We start from the raw sequence: 19,926 nt of genomic DNA on the forward strand, positions 1-19,926 counted from the left end.
GACTGTGGAAGATTGTGGGTTCGCTTCCCAGTTCCTCCTTGTGTGGATAGAGCTTTGAGTACTGAGAAAAGCGCTATATAAATTTAATGAATTATTATTATTATGGTTTCTCAAAATAAGACCACTGGAGTCTGACACCCAAACAAATTTGGATTTACAGAGTTGTACTTGGACCAACCTACAGGGGTTAAGGCCATCTGCCCGTATCCGGCTCTTAATAGTGGAGGTGCTGATTGAACTAAAACTTTAACAAAACTGTAGAAGGCCAAAATCTGACCAGAGAAGAAATTTGACTTGGTGATGTCCCAGAGGGTTGAAGATAACAGATTTTGGTTTTTGGTTGGATCATAAGAAGTAAAGCTGTAGCATGTAGAGAACTGGTATCAGCCCACAAAGAGGGAGAAAAGTTACGTAATACTGAAAAGAAACCAGCCAAAGAAGTCCAGAAGAAAATGCTACAAATATCTGTTTGCATCTGACTGCTGGGCCTAAGGTCATAGAACACCAGCATCTAGCCTGTGCAGGCCTTAGGCATGTAAGAGGAAAGTTCAGACTATCCACTTTAATAAAAGGATAAGTGTCTGTGTGTTCATTCTGTTGCTATGTGTCTGTCATGCCAAAAGATGGCACATCACAAACATGAACACTGCTTTTATGAATACCACATACCTAATAGCATATAACAGAGACGCATGCATTGGAGACTGGCCAGCAGATGTTAATACTGAGTTCTATGTTAATTGCTTAGATTTCCACCCGTCTTAGATGAGTAATACAGCTAGTAGAGAATAAATCTAATTGAGAGCAAAATCTGAATAGATAATAATTCAGAGGTTAGAAATACTACTGAGATCCGGTGGGATCTCGTCATAAGAGATTAAGTGTAGGGGATGGAAATCTAACCGGATCTATCCACAGGTGAAAAAAATTATGACAATGAAATTAAATCAGATAAAGAACCTCAAATTGAATGCTGTATTTTATTTAACTCAGAAGCTGGATGGCAGAGCTGTTAATGACATTGCAGCCAAGTTGACCGCATTCCAGTAAAACATTCAGAAAACCAATATGGACACGTTCAGGAAAACCTTTTGTTGTAGTTGCTCCATCGGAATAGATAGCAGGTGATAACAACGTTTTATGCTGTATTTTATGCATCCAAACACCATAAAAATATGTCCAGGACTGATTTAATGAGATACAAATAGACAGAAGTGCTAATAAACTGTATAATACTATGGCTTTCAATAAAGTCTGTGGCGTACGTCACCATTTTGGATTGACATCATTATATGAAGTTGGACAAACTAGGACTTGACAGACCAGCCGTGAATTTCCGAATTGAAAATCCGACTTAAGGGCATGTTCCAGTTAAAATTCTGACTAGGAACTCAGAAATTCCGACTTCCCACTTCAAATGGGATGTAGCAAATTACACTGACTCCAGACTGAATTATGAATCTGCTGAGAACCACAAGACATATGGATAACGAGCCTCAGATAACGACAATCTACACTGCAAGGCGGATTTGTCTTGGAAGAACGAAAGCACAAACTACCATAGAATTAAATATCAAGTTTCATTACCTGCTAGGCCTGACTTCTAATTATGAAACTTCTTAGAATGGAAACCTGCAGCCACTGCGGACCTCCAGGACCAGAGCTGAGCACCCCTGCTATAGGATAGTGTTAGCCATTGTTAGACATGGAGGTATTTGCCTACAGAGCTTTGATAGTGATTTTATGTTGCTGGTCCTTATAAAAATTAAATGCATGTTAAAATTGATTTTTTTACAAATATTGCTACTGTGAATACATTTTAAATGATGCTGTTAAAAATGTCAAGGATAAATAAAAATATCTTGCAATATACTGAAATGTAAGTTATTGCCCGTTTTTAAATATTGCAACACATTTTCCAAACAAGCATACTTCTTAATATATTTTAAAATACTAGGAAGGATATGCTATAAGATACAATTTAGAAAACCTTACCTGCACTGTAAATTCTAGTTCTAATATATCTTACAATATATTTTAGTTTAAGTTACAATGATATTTCTCAATTTTGTGTATTGCAGTATATTTTAATGATACATTAACCTGCCATTGAAAATGTCGCCCAGTAGACATCTCTTGGGTGTTTCTAAAGCTTTTTTTTTTCCTTTTATAGACCAAACCGCACAAGTTATGAACTGATTGTCAGCACAGTACTTGTATGTAAGTCATCTGAATGGAAACTGAAGCCCACGCATGCCTGTGCAGTTACCTGCTTGAACTTCTTTTTATAGTGACTCACAAGGAGTTCAAAATAAACTGAACTTATTGAGAAGGCTGGCCTTCGCTTTTTCCAGGTAAACAGATTGAACGTGAATAAACTGACTTGGTGAGGACACACTAGCTTCCATTTCTTATACTCAGTATATTTGCACATTTTTTTGCTATACTATATTAATGCTGCGGTGGGCTGGCGCACTGCCTGGGATTTGTTCCTGCCTTGTGCCCTGTGTTGGCTGGGATTGGCTCCAGCAGACGCCCGTGACCCTGTGTTAGGATATATTGGGAATGACAGACTGACTGACTATATTCATGAGAACATATGTATTTATATTTCATATATATTATTAAACAGTATTTTTTTTTAATAACATACCCTGCTTTTGCTTTTTACATATTTTATTGTATTTCAGCCTTGTGCTAAAAATCGTTAAAGTTCATTGTTTTTCCTCATGAAGCAACACTCAGTACCCAAGAATGCAAATGAAAAGTAAGATTTCAGAAAATATTCTTTTTTTTTTGTAAGAAAACTGAAATATCTCATTGAGACTCTTTACTCAGGACTTCATTTGAGCACCTCTGGCAGCGGTCCCAGCCTGGAGTTTTCCTAAGATTGACACATTAAGCTTCACACATCTGGATTTGGGGATTTTCTGCCATTCTTCTCTGCAGATCCTTTTGAGCTCGGTTACGTTGGATGGAGACCCTCAGTGGACAGCTGTCTTCAGGTCTCTCCAGAGATGCTCGATTGGGTGCAAGTCCAGGCTTGGCAGTTGAAGGACATTCACATAGATGACCCTAAGCCACTCTATTTATAGCTGTCCCCTGCAGCTCTGCCCGCATAGTAGTGAAAAAGGACAGTGAGAAGGGTCCTGCCTGGCTCCCCACTCCTGACGTCACGCTCCCCTCCTCCACAGCCCGCAGCTTCTGTCTTGGATTAGCGCATATAAATCGCTCCTGCAAGTGAACTATGATTCTTAGTATGATGAGAGAAGTCGCCAAATCAACCGGAATGTTCAAGCAAATTCTAGAAAAAAACCCAATCTAAATACGTTAAGCAGTTCTGTCATTCGCTAGCTAAGCGGATGTAAGATACGCACTGAGGCTGGCGCGTGAGTGAGGAGGGTCCCGTCCCTCTCCCCTCGGCCCACTGCGTATCTCTCGAATTTGTACAAATAAATCGGCACAGCAAGTGAACTATGATACGATGAGAGAAGTTGGAAAATCAACTGGAATGTTCAGGCAAATTATAGAAAAAAAAAAAAAACTATCTAAATCCATGAAGTAATTCTCTCATGAAAAGTGGACAGACATACAGACAGAAAGACAGATGTTGGATTTTATATATAGAGAGATATATAACACACACTTATTTGGCTGGTGACTTGCAACATCTGAGATATAACATTCAGCATTTCTTTTGGTATTCCCACAGGAACACAGGCAGGTGAAGTGACTTGCTCATGATCACACACAGTGTCAGTAGTGGGATCTGAACCCACAACCTCAGGGTTTGGTGGCCAAAGCCTTAATCACTACACCACACTGCCACTGCCATGCCTGTGTTGTCTTTGTTTTGTATTATTGAAAGGTAAACCATTGGTGTAGTCTAAAGTCCAGAGTGGAAACCTGGAGCAGATTTCCGTTAAGTACATCTCTGTACTTTGCTCTATTCAGCTTTCCCTCGACTCCAACTAGTGTCTAAGTCCCTGATTGTGCCACTACTGTGCTCCATTGTTGGAATGGTATTGCCTTGAACTGGAGATGGACAGTATATAGTTTCCTCCAGACATGACACTTTGAACTGTTTGATCTCAATTCTGTATTGGTTTCTTCAGACCAAAGAATTTAGTTTCTCATAGTATGAGAGTCCTGTAGATGCCATAAAGCCCAAAACTAGTGGAGTGTTGCAATGCGGGTTGTCCTCCTGGAATTTTATCCCATCTCTGCAAAGGTTCTCAGGAGTTCAGCCAGAGTGACTATTGGAGTTTTTGGTCACTTCTCTTACTAAGGTCCTTCTCTCAGTTTGGTTGAGCAGGCAAAGGAGGAGTTGTGGTTGTTCTAAACTTCTTCCATTTTAGACTTACAGGACCACTGTGCTCCTGGGCACCTTCAATGCTGCACAGTCCTTTTGGTCACCTTCCCTAGATCTGTGACTCACCACAGTTCTGTCTCTAAGCTCTGCAGGCAGTTCCTTTGACGTTGTGGCTTAGATTCTGTATAGGTTGCTGTGTGCCTTTCCTAGTCAGTCCTATAAATTGAATTGACTGATTTTGAGGTGGACTCCAAAGGTGAAGAATCATCTCCATGATGATCAGTGGAATGGGATGCACCTGAGCCATATTTCAAGTGACATGACAGGGGGTATGAATACTTGTGTCAGGATATTTTATTTCTTTTTAATAAACTTGCAAAGGTTAAGTGTGTGATTTAACAAAGGGGGGGGGAAATAACTTTAAATGGTTTTAGCACAAGGCTGCAACTTAGCAAAACGTGAAAGAAGTCAGGGGGTCTGAATTCTTTCTGAAGGCACTATGGTTGATCCCATAGCTCTGAGAGCTCCGCTCTCGTGGGCAACTCCTTGAAGCCTGCAGATTTGAGAGCCTGCTGCCAACAGGCATTTGGTATGCTGAGCATCCCACATTCTTTCAGCTTCTGGCAAAGTCTGAAGTTGTTTAATTCAAGTAGTGTCAAGTTTTTGGTCTTTAATGCTAATTCAGCCTGGAACAATGAGAGGTGGTGCCCACTTTGCCAGAGGGCGGAAAGTGTGCGCAAATCACCAGTATGGAATCTTCTTATATAATACACTACCGTGGCTGTCCGTTTGTCTATCCAGGATTTTAAATTACCTGTAGCTCACAAACCATTAACCTGAAATTTGGTACACAAACACTACGTGACGTCTACTATCCGCTTTTGGGGTGATGATTGACCTCCAAGGTTATTCCTCTTTTTATTTTATTTTATTGTAGAATCAACTCTCAGCAGTGGCCAGCAAGGCACCGTGTGGCGCGTGCGTACGGGCGCCGTTCTCATTCCGTACCACCTCCGCTGTCACTTCCCCTACCTCTTCATATCTTAAATCATTCTTAAGTCTGCCTCAAGTGCCAACTTAAGTGAAAAATTAAAGAAAATGTACTAAGTAATTGCAACACAGACACTGACTTAATCAGTTTTAAAGCGGAACGACGCCGATGAAAGAAAAGAAATAGAAAACAGCTAGGGAGGAGAACAGAAGAGCTGCTCAGGAAGCAGCAAGCACATCAACCTCTGAGGTAATGAATGCTAAACGTACAGAGAAAGAGAATGAAAATTAGGAATGCTCAAGTCAAGTGTATTCGCGCCGTTACTGGTATTAAAGAAGCAGCCATTTATTACAAGCAATGATTAAATCGCTAAACCATAATTGTTTTTAAAAACTGGAACCTGATTAGGCAAAATCGCTTGTTCAACCCGATATATTAAGTCTGTGGCCCTGTAAGAGGCCTGTCTAGTCATAGGTGCAAGCAGCTTATTTGGCTTAGAAAGCTCCATATCATTTCAGCCATTCATCCACCCTTTTGGTTACCACAGCTCCAGAGTTCTGGCTTGTGCGTCTTACCCTGCGTACTCCCAAAGATGAGCATGTTAACTTGATTGGCAATTTGAAATTGTCTGAGCATATTAGTAAGCCTGTAATGGACTGGGGTGCCATCCATTTCCTCCTGCCTTGCGCACAGCAATTCTGGTATCGTTGCCTCCTTCCTTGCCAACCCGAATTCAATAAGCTGACAAGAACTTAATGAATGGATAGGAATGTCACCTGTCTAAGCATTGTTATAATCAACAAGCTTCGGCTCTTTACTGCTTAATGTGTTTGCCACTGGGTGGCGCCCCAGTTTACTAAACCAGCTTTCAAATCACAATTGCATACGCTGATAAAGTGAGCACTAACAGGTTAGTGAGTCTGTGATGGCTGCCTTGTGATTTTTATTTTATTCTTTTTCTAGTCTAGTGCCTGTACCACAGTAGGTGCATATATTTGTGAATTTCCCATTGGGATTAATAAAGTGTCTATCTATCTATCTATAGTTTGCAAATGCCCAGCTATTTTCTAAACATGTCTTTTTTGTTTCATGGTTGTATAAAGATTTGATGCAGTTGTCAGCATGACTGTTTTACAGGTGCAAAGTCCTTTTGGAGGTTCAAATCCAAGCTTGGACACTGTTTGGGTCTTGCTTTGTCCACAAGGCTCAATTAAAAGCTCAAAATGGACCCACCGTAGACAGCTGCAGGAGTCTGTACCATCCAGGGTGTCTGCCTTAAACTCAATGCCACCTACTTAGCCTGCAACTGCCCTATGCAGACTAAGAAGGCTTTCTGATCAGCTGCCAAGAAGCAAACCAACGTGAACACGACTGCAGTCCATAACAGCCTTGAGTGGCAGTTAACCTAACACTCTTATGGAAGGAAACTGCAGAAACAAATCCTATGTGGGGACTTGAATAATGGAGAAATTCAAACAGAGCAGGACTGGTATGGAATTTGGTCCCAGTACTCTAAAGCTCTGGGGCTGTAATGTTAACCACAGTGCCACCCTCTTGATAAAAATGACATTCGGACAGTAAAGGTTTAATTGTGTTCATATTTCTGTCATACTGACATCCTGCATAAAGCTTGCATGTTCTCCCCATGTCTGCATGGGTTTCCTCAGGGTTCTTCGGTTTCTTCCAACTGTCCAAAGACAGGCAAGTTAGGTGAACTGGTTGCGCTAACTTGGCGTGTGTGCAGGGCCGGATTAAGGTGGGTGCTATTGATGCTGCAGCATTAGGCCCTTTCCTGAAATAGGCCCAGATGAAAACAGACGAGTGAGTGTCGAATGCACATGCACCAATGATGCCGAGAAAAAATAGGCCTTATTTGCGCTGCAGCATCAGGCCCAATTTCGTCTTAATCCGGCCCTGCGTGTGTGTGTGCGTGTGTGTGTTCGGCTAGTGATGGACTTGTGCTCTCTCCTGGATTTGTTCCTGCCTTTCCCCCTATGCTAACTGGGATTGACTTCAGCCCGCCAAACCCCAACCTTAGTCTGGATTAAGGGAGCTAGAAAATGACATATTTCTGTCACAGACATTCAGCCCATGGAAGACATTTGGTCAAAGTCGGTCAGTGAGTCAATAGGGTCACTAGTGGTGCTAAACCTGTGACCCCTTGAGTTTTACAGTCTTGCATCCTACACATGGAGAGCAGAACTTTCTTTCAAAGTGACGTGCAAACACATTGACAGAATTATTTATCTACAGTGGACTCACTTTCTACACCCTTTATTGTGCTGTAGGTCTCATTTTAAATGGATGTATTTGCCATGTTTGCCCATCAATCTACACTCCATAACCCATCTTGACAAAACGAAAGCAGGTTTTCAGAAAGGCTTGCAAATTTATTAAGAGGCAAAAACTGAAATGTCTGCTACATGTAAGCATTCCGACCCTTAGCCGTGTCACTCCAAGTTGTGCTCAAATGCCTCCTGTTTGCTTTAATTCTTCCTGAGATGTGTTGCAAACTTGATGGGAGTCCACTTTTGGTAAACTGAATTGATTGGTCATCGTTTAGAAAGGCACACGTGTACCTGTGTATAGTAGGTCCACGATTCACAATGAATGCTGGGACATATCCAAGCCATGAAGTGCAAGGAAATCTGTCTACGTCTCCACAAGCAAACTGTGGTAAGGCAAACCTCAGGGCAATGAGATAAAACCATTTCTAAAACTTGGAGTGTTCCCATAAGCACAGTGGCAGAGTGGAACTGAAGATGTTTGGAGCCACAAGGACTCTTCCTAGTGTTGACTGTGTGGCTAAACTGAGCAACCAGGCAAACGGGGCCTTGATGAGGGAGGTGATCAGGAACACAGTGGTCACTCTGCCAGAGCTTCAGGAGGTCTCCTGCTGAGATCGGAGAACCTGTCGGAAGGATGGCCACATCAGCAGCACTCCATCAATCAGGTGTTTATGGTAGCTTGACTAGATGGAAGCCACCTTTAAGTAACAGGCTTTTGACAGTTTAAAGGACGCTGGGAGCATGAAGAAAAGAGTCTCTGGCCCATTGAGACAACACATGTACTCTTTGGGCAGAACTCCAAGCACTATGTCTGGTGAAGACCAGGTGCTGCTCATCACCTGCTTAATACCATCCCTGGTGCTGGCAACATCATTCTGTGAGGGTGCAGGGATAGGGAGACTGGTCAGAACTGAGGGAAGGATGAATGCAGCCAAATACAGAAAGGTCATTGAAGAAAACCACCTCCAGAGTGCACACCACCTCCAACTGGGGCGACGGCTCACCTTTAAGTATAAAAATGACCTGAAGCATACACTTGAGTGGCCTCTGGACAAGTCACTGGCTCTCCATGAGAGGCCCAGACTTAAACCTCATTAAACTCCTGTGGTGAGACCTGAAAGTGGCAGTTTAAAGATGTGTCCCATGCAGTCCAATGGCATTTGAAATGATGTGTCATGAAGAAAGATGGGGAAACTACCCAAATCCAGGTGTGCAAAGCTTATAGAGACTTACAGAAAAAGCTGTAATTGCATCCAACTGGTATCTACAAAATACTGAATTAAGGGTCTGGATAGCTCTTGGAATGAGAGATTCCAGTTTTTTATTTTTTTTTTTAATAAATTTAAAAACATTTTTAAAACTGCATTTCTCTTTGTCATTATGGACTATTAAGTACAGATTTTGGTCAAAAATGGTAAATGTATCCCTTGAAAACTAAATCAACAACATAATAAATTGTGCAGAAAATAAAGGGGTCTGAATATTTTCTGAATCCACTGTATTTTGCAGAGAGATGTCAGAGTTAGATGGCTGGTAAGGAAACGAGCCTGCAGTTTTGTGGTTTAAAGTTCAGTGAAAGCAGTACAGCATTTCCAAACCCACTTAATCCAATTCAGGGTCACTGGGGACCAGGGTCTGACCGAACAGCACTGGGCACAAAGCAGGAAACAGCCCTGGCCAGGCTCATGCATAAATCCACACTCACTCTCACCATTTCAGGAATGCCAGTAAACCTAAACTGCATGTCTTCAGAGAACATGAGAGGGGGAATGACGGAAAACCCCAGCATGTAGCACACTGTTACTTACTGTTTCATCATGCTGCCCTGAAGCATTTAATCTGTTTAATATCATTCTGGGTCATGGCCCATCCTGGCAGAACTCTGCTCTGGATGTGGGACCAGTCTCTCGCAGGGACCACTTGTATGCATTATGCACCCAGGTTCCCATGGGGGGGCAGTCTGGATTCATTGTCCCGCACCTCTGCCTTTCATACTTTAATGGTTTCATTATTTTCAAATTACAGTAATTAAAACCCTTCCCATTGAAATTGTTCAAGGTGAGTCAGTCAGTCAGTCAGAATATTTTACACTTTGGTGTCTGGGCCATGCTATATATCAAAGTGACTTTAAGTCCACAAAGCAGATGCTCTTTCAACATTTCTATAAAGTGAGCACTAGATAGAGAAGGGTGTAGCTGCAGCTTGTAATACCTATGACATACTGTAGATCAGGTAATGCCCACAACGTCAGTCACAAAACGCCCTTTGACTCAGATAACCCTCCTACAACCCTAATCTTAACCATAGTATAACGGGGCCCTAATGTTAATCATATTCTAATGTGATGGGTGTTACATGACTGACGTTGAGGGCGTTTCGATATGTTGGGGCATTACATGACTGACCTCATAGGTACTGTACTGCTGTCTGCAATACACTCTGTTAACTAGATCAGCAAACCTTCTTGTCTGCAGTACATCACTTTAGCCACTAGGGGCCACACCACTTGAAAGATCTAACTAGACCGAGAGGTTCGTTGGGTCACTGTCACTTACAGAGTTCAATTATTAATTGAAAGTGCTATTCAAAAGTCAACACTCCATATTACTAAAATATGAGACCTAAAAGCTGAAGGCAGTTAATCCATCCATCACACACTGGGTCTTCAATTGGTCATTGTGTGGATAACAGTACAATTTCTTAGTTAATAAGAGTGCAGAAAGGCTCCATGTTTTTGGGCATGTCTTTTTCATTTTAGGTGAGACTTGTACAAGCCCACCCCAGAGAGAAGGTTCTCTTCTTGTTGTGCAAAAGATGACCCTACGGCCAAGGCTTAAGTAAAGTTATGAGAGCAGGCATGCCACATACTAAGGTTGGTGACTCAAAGACTACACTCATGTTGTGAAGAGTATACTATATGGCCAAAGGTTGGTGGACACCACACCTATATGTTCTTGTTGGACATATAATTTCAAAACCATTGATGTTTAATATGGAGTTGGTCACCTCTATAACAGGGAAGGCGTTCCGCAGGGTTTTGGAATGTTGTCCGTGTGAATTTGTGCCCATTAAGCCTGAAGAGCATTTGTGAGGTCAAGTGCTGATGTTGGACGAGAAGACCTGGCACATGATTGGTGTTCCGATTCATCCCAGAGGTGTTCAGTAGAGGTCAGGTCAGGGCTTTGTGCAGGCCACTTAAGTTCCTTCATGTCTTTATGGGCCTGGCTTTGTACACAGGGGCTCAGTCATCCTGGAACATACAAAGACCTTCAACAAACTGTTGCCACCAAGCTGATAAGCACACAATTGTATAAAATGTCTTTGTATGCTGTAGTGTTAGCAATACCCTTTATCAAAATCAATGGGCCTCCCTCAGACCCTGACAGATAACCCATTATGCGTCCTCTACCAAACTCTACAGAAGGCTATGCAATCCAGAAGTAGCATCCACCAAACCCAGATTCATCCATCAGACTGCCAGATAATGAAGCATGATTCTTCACTCCACATGTTTTCCCAGTCCCAGAGTCCAATGGCGGTGTGCTTTACGCCACTCTAGTCAATGCTTGCCATTGTGCACAGTTATTTTAGGCTTGGGTGCAGCTGCTCAACCATGAGAACCCATTCCATGAAGTTCGCGACACACAACTCTTGTGCCAGCATTACTTCCAGATGCAGTTTGGAGCTCTGTTGTGAGTGATGCCACAGAGGACTGACCATTTTTATGCACTCAGAAACCCCACTCTGTGAGTCTGCATGGTCTGCCACTTCACGGCTGAGTTCCTGTTGCTCCTCAATGTTTCCACTTCATAATAATGGCACTTAGAATTGAACAGGGTAGATCTAGCAGAGTAGAAATTTAACGTAGTGACCTGTGGCAAAGCTGGCATCTTATGAAAGGGCCACATTTAAAGTCACTGAGCACTTCATTCTGCTGCCAATGTTTGACAATTGAGGCTGCATGGCTGTATGCTTGTGCTTATGCGCCTGTTAACAATGAAACACCTAACTCAGTCATTTGGAGGAGTGTCAAAATACTTTTGGCCATATAGTGTACAAGGAAAAGTTTCTGGCAAGCCAAACACTTAGCAATAATGGATAGGCTAATATTTGTATATTTATTAAAAAATAGAAAATGCTCAAGTGCCAAAGGTCTTCTCTCTGATGCAGCAGAGCTCCAACTTGCAAATGTGTTTAATTTTATAAAATTCAGTCATCTTTAAATAGAACCTTTCATAGCAAGCACCATTGCCAAGCTGATAATATGACCAGGTTAAATGTTGTGTATGGTGACCACAAGCTGGCCAACATTTGGGCATTGTCTAGAAAAGCGGGGCAACCTCCCCCATGCTTTTTGTTGATTTCATTGCCCATTTTATAGTGCTAGTTTGTGTTTGAATATGATGATAACCCAGTTAAATGTGCAGCTGTTACCGTCCTTGTTTCATGAAAATGAAGATAATTGTACTTTTTTTCCTTAATTATCAACTCCTTATTATTACTTCCTGTCTACGTTCTGCAATAGTTGATGTGAGAAACTAGCAATTCATTAGTGCCCATTAAATATCTCTCATCTCATCATAGGGTATATATATATACATATATATATATATATATATATATATATATATATATATATATATATATATATATATATATATATATATATATATGTATATATATATATATAATATGCAAATGCATTTATTGTAAATAAAAATAGATCAGGAGCAGAAGGGCAGTTTTCAGTCTGAGAAGACAGAGGCTCCGGTTTTCAGTGAGCTTGAACGAGTTTTTATGCAAAATAGAACTCGAGCGCGATTGGCTACTAACGACGTTATGCAAATCAAGTCTCTTCATGGCGACTGATTCCAGAAGTTCTATGGGGACCCACCTGGAGGAGAACTTTTGTGCTGGTGAGGGGCATAGAGGGAGATCATTTGAATAATATATTCGGATCCATTAACCGACACTGGCTGTTAATAGACGGAGTGAGCGAAGTTAAACCGCAGCCACCCGTGTGCATCACACACACACATACACACACACACACACATCTAAACGCGCGGACGACAGGTAACCGGCTAAAAGAGTGAAACCCAAGAGGTTTGTTAGCTGTCAGTCTCTTGGCTTTTTGGAGAAAAACATCCCAAGTCTTCGAGCGTGTCTGAAAGCAAACAAGTTAACCCGGCGAGGTGAGTGAAATGGTGAAAGAGGAAAAAAGGTGTTTGAGATAGTGGTCACGGGGCGCGGGGGAAGCCGCTACCTTATGAATATTATAGCAGCATTTGCCTGCTGCAAAGTATTTGGCAGTACAATGTATTTAGAATAATAAGATAATTTTCCTGCTGCAACACACAGTGAAGGGCACTGCACAAAGAAGTGACCCTTTAGTAAAATCAGGTGTTTTTATTATTGCAGATATTATTGAGATGAGCGGTGAACCAGTGGAGCAGTCGGAGACCCGACACGAGCACGCAGGTAAGCAGGGTGTGAAGCACGGCGAGGAGAGGCGAGGGTGGACGCAGACCAGTTTAAATAAGAAAGCGAAAAAAACTACTCAATGTCAATTGACTGAGAGATGATAATTTTCAAAACTCGATATGATAGTTGGGCAAAGTTTTATCTTCCTCACAGGAATGTCACGTTTATGTTTGTGTAAATATCGGTGGGTTATTGAAGAACGGTGAATGACGCTCATCAGATATCAACAGCAGTTCATTTTAACTACTTTAAAATTAGGTCTTCCCTACAGAAATGTAATATCAATATGTTTTCTGTTGTAGAACCTTCTCCATTTTCGTTCCATAACTGAACTTGCATTTACGAATTTTTTATGTTTTGCCTAAATAAAAACGATGGGAGGCTCCTTCAGGTGTAGCCGATTGGTGTGATATAAATGTAGTTCAGTGAAGTTAAGTGAAGTTTTATTAACTCGACTGTTTATTTCAAAACATTTGTTGAACATGTATGTATTGATTTCTATACTATTTTATTCTGTACATGATTTTATTGGAAGTATTGCTCAAAGTACTGTTTTAATACCAGTCTAAAATACAATGCTTTCGATTGTGTCTTAACTATCTAAAGACGATTATTATTGTTCATAATAGTAATATTGTGAGATTAATAATCCTCACAGTAGCATCGTGACTTCTCAGTTTTCTTATTCATTAACCTTTTTTACATTGATGTGCTGAAAACGTCAATATCGTATTGCTTAGGGTGATGCACAGGTTTGAAACTGAGATGAGTCATTTTGAGTAAACCAGAAAGAAAAGGATAAACACGCGTCATATTTCGTTTGTAAGCCCATTCTTAGAATAAGCAGTAACAACTGCATTTCCAGCTGGTCTACGATTAATTTAGTCCTCTTTCCATCCATCCGTTTTCCTAACGCACTTATCCAGGGCGGGTAGCGAGGCAGCTGTCGTTTTAAATTCAGTTTGCAGTACCTCTTTAAATTTTTTATTGATGTGTTTATTTACATATATTTATTATATGTTCTTGCAACAAGTTGTGTGTTTATTATTTTATGTTTTTTAACTGTACTTTGTTTCTATATGTGTAATTTGCAGAACACTCTGCTTGTTAATGTAGGTACAGTACGCAGTATAAATAACGCTTATGTAAATGTCAGGAATCGATTTTTAACGGACTTAAGTTCTATTTTTTTTACCCTCCAAATATAAGATGATCTTAATAGAAAAACACTCGTTTTAAAGTAAAATTCTTTGGTGAAGAACTCTTCTTGTGAATAGGAGTCTTAATGTATTATTATTAATTATTATTATTATTATTATTGTTAGCAGGAGCAGCAACAGCCGCCTCCTCTAACGATGCCTTTTTGGGGGGATTACACAAACTAATTCTGCAGAGATGTGTGGCCTCCTTTAGCAAAATGTTTATGTATAAATGTTAACACAATCACCCTTATGACGGAGCTGTATAAACATTGTAGTTATGTAAAGATATGTGTGTGTGTGTGTGTGTGTGTAGATCCTGAGGAAATGAGAGTTAGCTAATCATGGTTATTCATTTGGTTTTGAACGCCGGAATCTTTTCAGGTCCTACAAAGGCTTTCCTTTGAACTTTTTCTCCAGATGTGATGTCCTGCATATTGCACTTTTTTCTCGTGATGTGCACGACTGCAGTATATACACTCTTAAGAATGAAGGGTCCGTAATGGCTGAGTGGCTCGTCGTAGAGCAATCCTTTTCATTCTGAGAAGGGATGAAGCTGCAGGTCTTTGGGCTTTGAGGAGGTTCCTAAAATGTGGAGAAAACAGAAATCTCCACGGCTCTGGAATGCCCTACCAGAGAACCTGAGCACACAACAGATTGTGGGACGTTTTAAAAAACAGTTAAAAGACTTTTCTATTTAGGAAAGCATATTGCCTCTAATTATTGTTTTATTTTTGTTTTTATCTTGTTGTCTATTTTTTTTTATGTAGCATTTTGAGGTTTACTACAAATGTAAAGTGCCTTACAGATAAAATGAATAATTATTAATAGTATTATTATTATTATTATTAGGATACAGGGCACACCGAATCAAGAAAACATGAACGTATGGAGAGCGTGGTTGTTGGTACCGTTGGTATTTCAGTCATCGGTTATTTATTTCATACGTTCATCTATTGAATCTGACGCAGAACTCAATAAATAAAGGTTCTGTCTGGACTTTACAGTACACGGTTCCTCAATGGCATCGCTCTAGAACGAATGATTCCTTAATAGCATTTTATGAGTTGTGTGGTTCTATTGCTTGATAACGCCATTTCACTCTGGGACGGGTTAGTTGCATATGACGTGGGATCTTTGTGCTTTGAAAAAAATCTTAGTACTGTATGTAGAAAAATGCAGAAATGTTTCATTTATGGTAGACTAGTTAGTAGGACACAGACAGTTTAAGTAAACCTGAACTTAGCAAGTGTTATTGTATGCAGTCTATTTAAAATCGTGACCGTTGCTACTTCTCTAATCAGTTATCATCTCTTCATGGTTATTTACTGTATAGAGCCAATTTCATATCTAAATCAATAAATATTCTTTCTGAAACCGCCATGTGGATTGGTTTGTTGGGAACCGAAAAGGTTCCCCTACGTCATCGCCCTGAAGAGTCACCAGGGCACCTTTTATTTTTATGAGTGTTGTGGTGTGTCTGATGTCCCTTCCTAAACGCATTCCTGCCTTGTGTCCGATTCTGTAGGAAGATGCACCGGCTACCCATTTGTCTAAGCAAATTAACAAATGTGCGTGTGTGTGTGTGTTTTAAGAGTTCCTGTCCATAACCTCACCTACTCGCACAAGGCCAATATGGACCTGAATATTAACGCGCTTTCGTACGTATACTCTGACAAGAATTAAGTTTTTTGTAAATGTTTAGCGATACCCACTTTTTGTCCAAAGAAATTAGAAATCAAATTAATCCGTTATGAACCGGGAACTGGTGGCAACTGCCCTGTAATGCAGGTGGCAATTGACTGCTTCCACGATATGAATTGCATAAAGGCAAAAATCAGTGAATTCGTTCCACTGTTTGTTCATTTCCTGATTTCTGATTAATTCATTTCTTGATTATTCAGATCGTGATAGGAAGTGCTGTATTTGTTTGCAGTCATTGCTATATTTTGAATGAAAACCTTTTGACGCATTTGATCAAATATCCGAATATGTCGGTGGCCTTTCTCTCAAGGGCTTGAATGCCCCAATCTCTGGTGGCTTTTCACCGAAAGCCATCTTATCCGACAGTAGTCTGCCTCGGTCTCTCATAGTGCTCTCTGAACACAAGTCGAAAGGCGCACTTTGGTGTGTTGACGCCATGTTGACTTTTGGGTGTTCCGTTTACAACGCTGGCGCCCGCCATTGTGTGGAGTTCTTAATGCGTTTAAACCAACTGTCTCTTTTAAAAACCGGGGGCGCTGAACCGGATATTCCAGTGCAAGATCCCTTTTGAAAAGTATCGATTCGATGTCGGATGTAACCTGTAATATTACCTTTAGGTCATAAGTTTTACTTGGCCATTATTATATTTCATTCGTGTATTTTCTGTTACCGTATAGTTTGAAATAGCGAATAGTTCTTTTGTTTTCTCCAATAGAATTCACAGTTGGGCAAACTGGAACTGAATTTGAGAGATGTCTCCTGAAAAGGAGAACTTGGAGTTCCTCTGTTTGCTTAGCCTGAATTGTTTTGACACACACAAAATGAATCATTTAAATGAAAAGGCAGTGAAGAGCGGGTGGAGAGAAATATCACTGTAAAAACAGAAACTCATCCTCTTTAGTATTATTTTTTTCTCGCTATTGCTCCTTTTAGCGATACTTCAAACGGACTCTCATCCTCAAGAACTACTACAGCCATACGAGCCTTCTGTCCCGATTTAATACATTTACGTGCACTCCACACTTGGATTGGGTGCAAAATGTGCAGGCGGTGGTCCAGATAACGTGTCATCAGGGATCACCGAGGCTCATATGACATTGATCTGAAATTCTCTTTTTAATTGGGAGAGTATCTGTCAGCTCCAGAAAACATAATCAGTTTTTTTTAAAATAAACCAAAACTTAAGACAAGTATCAAAAGTACGGTGTATACGTGAAACTAAACAGACAATGTAGGAGAGCCACTGTCACCTGGGGGGGTACAGATACGAAACCCAGCCTCCTGATAGAAAAATCCACACCGCAAAAAAGGTCTCGCTGCCCCTTCTGCACCAACACGATTTAACCGTTAAGGTATCAATCAGGGCCACAGAACAAACGGACCTGGTCCTAAGGACCCGTTAGCTTAAGATCTATAGTATTTAGATAGATATCACATCGCATTCGTTCCCAGGGGGAGACTTGACTTTTTGAATACTGTAACAAACAACAACACAAACTCCCAGGCACACAACAAAGTAGCAAAAATAAAACTAAATAGAAAAACAGGTTTGGCTAAAGATAACAGCAGTCCTGCGTTTACTTGCGCTTTAATAACCCAATTATTCACAGAAAACAGGTTTTAAAAATGCCATGCAAATTTCTATTCCTATTTCGGTTAGAGAAACCTGGTTAAAAGGGCCAGATTCCTCCGCGAGTAACCCCACTTTTCTTGTCCATGCAAAAACCTTTAAACGGTTAAGGTTATGACGTTCGTGGTCTGCGCATGTCCGCTGCACTCTGTCAGCCTGCGCGTGTGTTGACGTCACGCGCGCCTTGAGCAGCCACAGGTGGAAACGTCCACAAGATAAACTTCCTGAGGGAAATGATCAGACGATCGCATTATTCCTTATCAGTCTCAGTATTTTAGAGAACTTGCAGGGCTAAATTCAGCAGCACAAGAGGAATATATATATATATATATATATATATATATATATATATATATATATATATATATATATATATATATATATATAATAATGTATGATGTGTGTGTGTGTGTTTTAACAGGGTTGTGTGGTTCCTTGTACAACCATTTCTTGACAAAGCACCATTTCATTCTGAGAAGGGTTCTTTGCATATGAAGCTGGTGTGGTAGGCTGCCTAGCAGGACACTAATTAAGTATCTATCTATCTATCTATCTATCTATCTATCTATCTATCTATCTATCTATCTATCTAATTAATTAAGAAAATCTGTTGTCTGTGTTAATTTTTACAGTGCAGCTAGTTAGTTTCCAGAGCAATGCTGGAAAACTCTAAGAAAATTGGCAACTTTTTTTTATTAATCGCCCCCAACATCCCAAAGCCCCCCAACCATACCCATCCACCCAACCGCACAAGCGTTTTGCTTACCCCGATGAGCCAGAGTTGGATTTATCAACGGGTTTATGTCAAAATGAACGTCCTTTGTGGATCACTTATGTGCTCCTAAAAAATGTCAAAGTGGTTCTTCATAGTGATGCCATTGCACGGGTAATCAACGCCGCTCTTGGAGGTCTGCACTGGCTGCCTGTAATGACGCTCAGTATTGAATCCTATGGCTTGTTTGTGCTTTCGTTCTTCTGAGAAAAAATCTTTATCACACTGCAGATTTTTCATTTTCTGAGAACATCATCCATTTGTGGTCCAGAGCAGATTTGTACAACTCGGTCCTTCCCTTCTCTCTCATATTTCTAAAGATTCTTTTAACACAGATACTTTACATACACAGGTTTAAATGGAAGCATGTCATCTGAAGAGCTTTGTCATTTGCACCTCATTATGTACTGATGGCTGATTTAGAAAACAGGCACCAATTAAAACCTTGATGCAGCAGTTTAAAACTAAAATGGGCAATTAAGGGTTCTGAATCCTAACAAATGAGGTAGCTAAAACTAAGCCCAGCAAACATATCACTTTCGTAATAAATGAAAGGGTTCTAATTAAAAACTTGAGTCGGTTTGTGTGTCCGAGTTTTAGTCTACCAAGATCTCTTCCTTCAACCACCACCCAGATCAAATCGCTCCAAGCCCCTGTTCCTCCAGCAAATAAGAATTCTGAATCACAACAAATGAGTTAACTGAAACTGAGCCTAAGAAAACATATTGCTTTAGTAGTGGAAAACAAGTTCTGATTAAAAATTTGATTAAAGCAAAAACCTGTAGCCATTGTGGACCTCTGGGACCAGAGTTGAGTACACTTGTCATAGGACAACCATCCACAAAAAGAACCATCCACATGAAGCTTCAGGGAAGAAGCTCTATTTATTTAGATCCACAACAGACTCCATTAATAGCCATGCAGAGATGATAACAGATTTGTGAAATACCAGCGAGTTCCTGATTTTTGGAGGACCCTCATTACATACAGTAGCACTGGTGAAGTCTGAGTGTTCTTGATCTGTCATATCTTATTGGCTAGCCTACTATACATTTAAGATTTCTGTTTTATTCACTTATTAGGACCCTTTTTGAAGCCCAATGCGCCAATTTCATATTCAAAGAACCCTCAGAATGAAGTAGTTCTTGGTATACAGGGAACCACACAACCCAGTAAAATGCCATTGCAGAACCATAACTTTAAGAGTGCCATCCATGAGTCTTTGAAAACCGGCCCACATATAAGCACCACATTAATCACCCAAGTCACAAGCCAGTCCTCTGCTGGAAAAGACGGCCATAAGTTTCATGAATTAAGTTAATTTATCCATCATTGCTTAATTTGCAGTCTTATCAAAATCTGTACCCAGTTTGCATTTGTTTGTATAGGTTGGTGTACCCCATATTCGTTATGATGAAATGAACAAATAAAAGATAAGTCTGTGAATTTAATGTTAGTAAAAACTGCAAAACACATTGCTTCTGTCGCATCCAGAGCTGGGTCTTCTCATCCTTCCCATTCAGTCAGATGAGGCCTCTGTGACTCC

At 40.5% G+C, this 19,926-nt stretch overlaps 1 protein-coding gene across 3 annotated transcripts in view; it reads left to right on the forward strand.

Moving 5' to 3' along the window:
* Window positions 1-2,330: 2,330 nt before the first annotated feature.
* pou2f3 (POU class 2 homeobox 3) overlaps window positions 2,331-19,926 on the forward strand; it is a 64,605-nt gene continuing 47,009 nt past the window's right edge. The window contains exons 1-2 of one of the 3 annotated variants that reach the window (XM_028808415.2): window positions 2,331-2,354; window positions 13,013-13,072. In XM_028808415.2, coding sequence (XP_028664248.1) covers window positions 13,024-13,072 — 49 coding nt within the window. In that variant the 5' untranslated portion in view covers window positions 2,331-2,354; window positions 13,013-13,023. Of the gene's footprint in view, window positions 2,355-12,434; window positions 12,787-13,012; window positions 13,073-19,926 lie in introns of those variants that run through there. The other 2 variants (XM_051932144.1, XM_028808414.2) reach the window with 2 other exon arrangements.

Source organism: Erpetoichthys calabaricus, chromosome 9 (genome assembly GCF_900747795.2).
Source record: "Erpetoichthys calabaricus chromosome 9, fErpCal1.3, whole genome shotgun sequence".
Taxonomy (NCBI): Eukaryota; Metazoa; Chordata; class Cladistia; order Polypteriformes; family Polypteridae; genus Erpetoichthys; species Erpetoichthys calabaricus.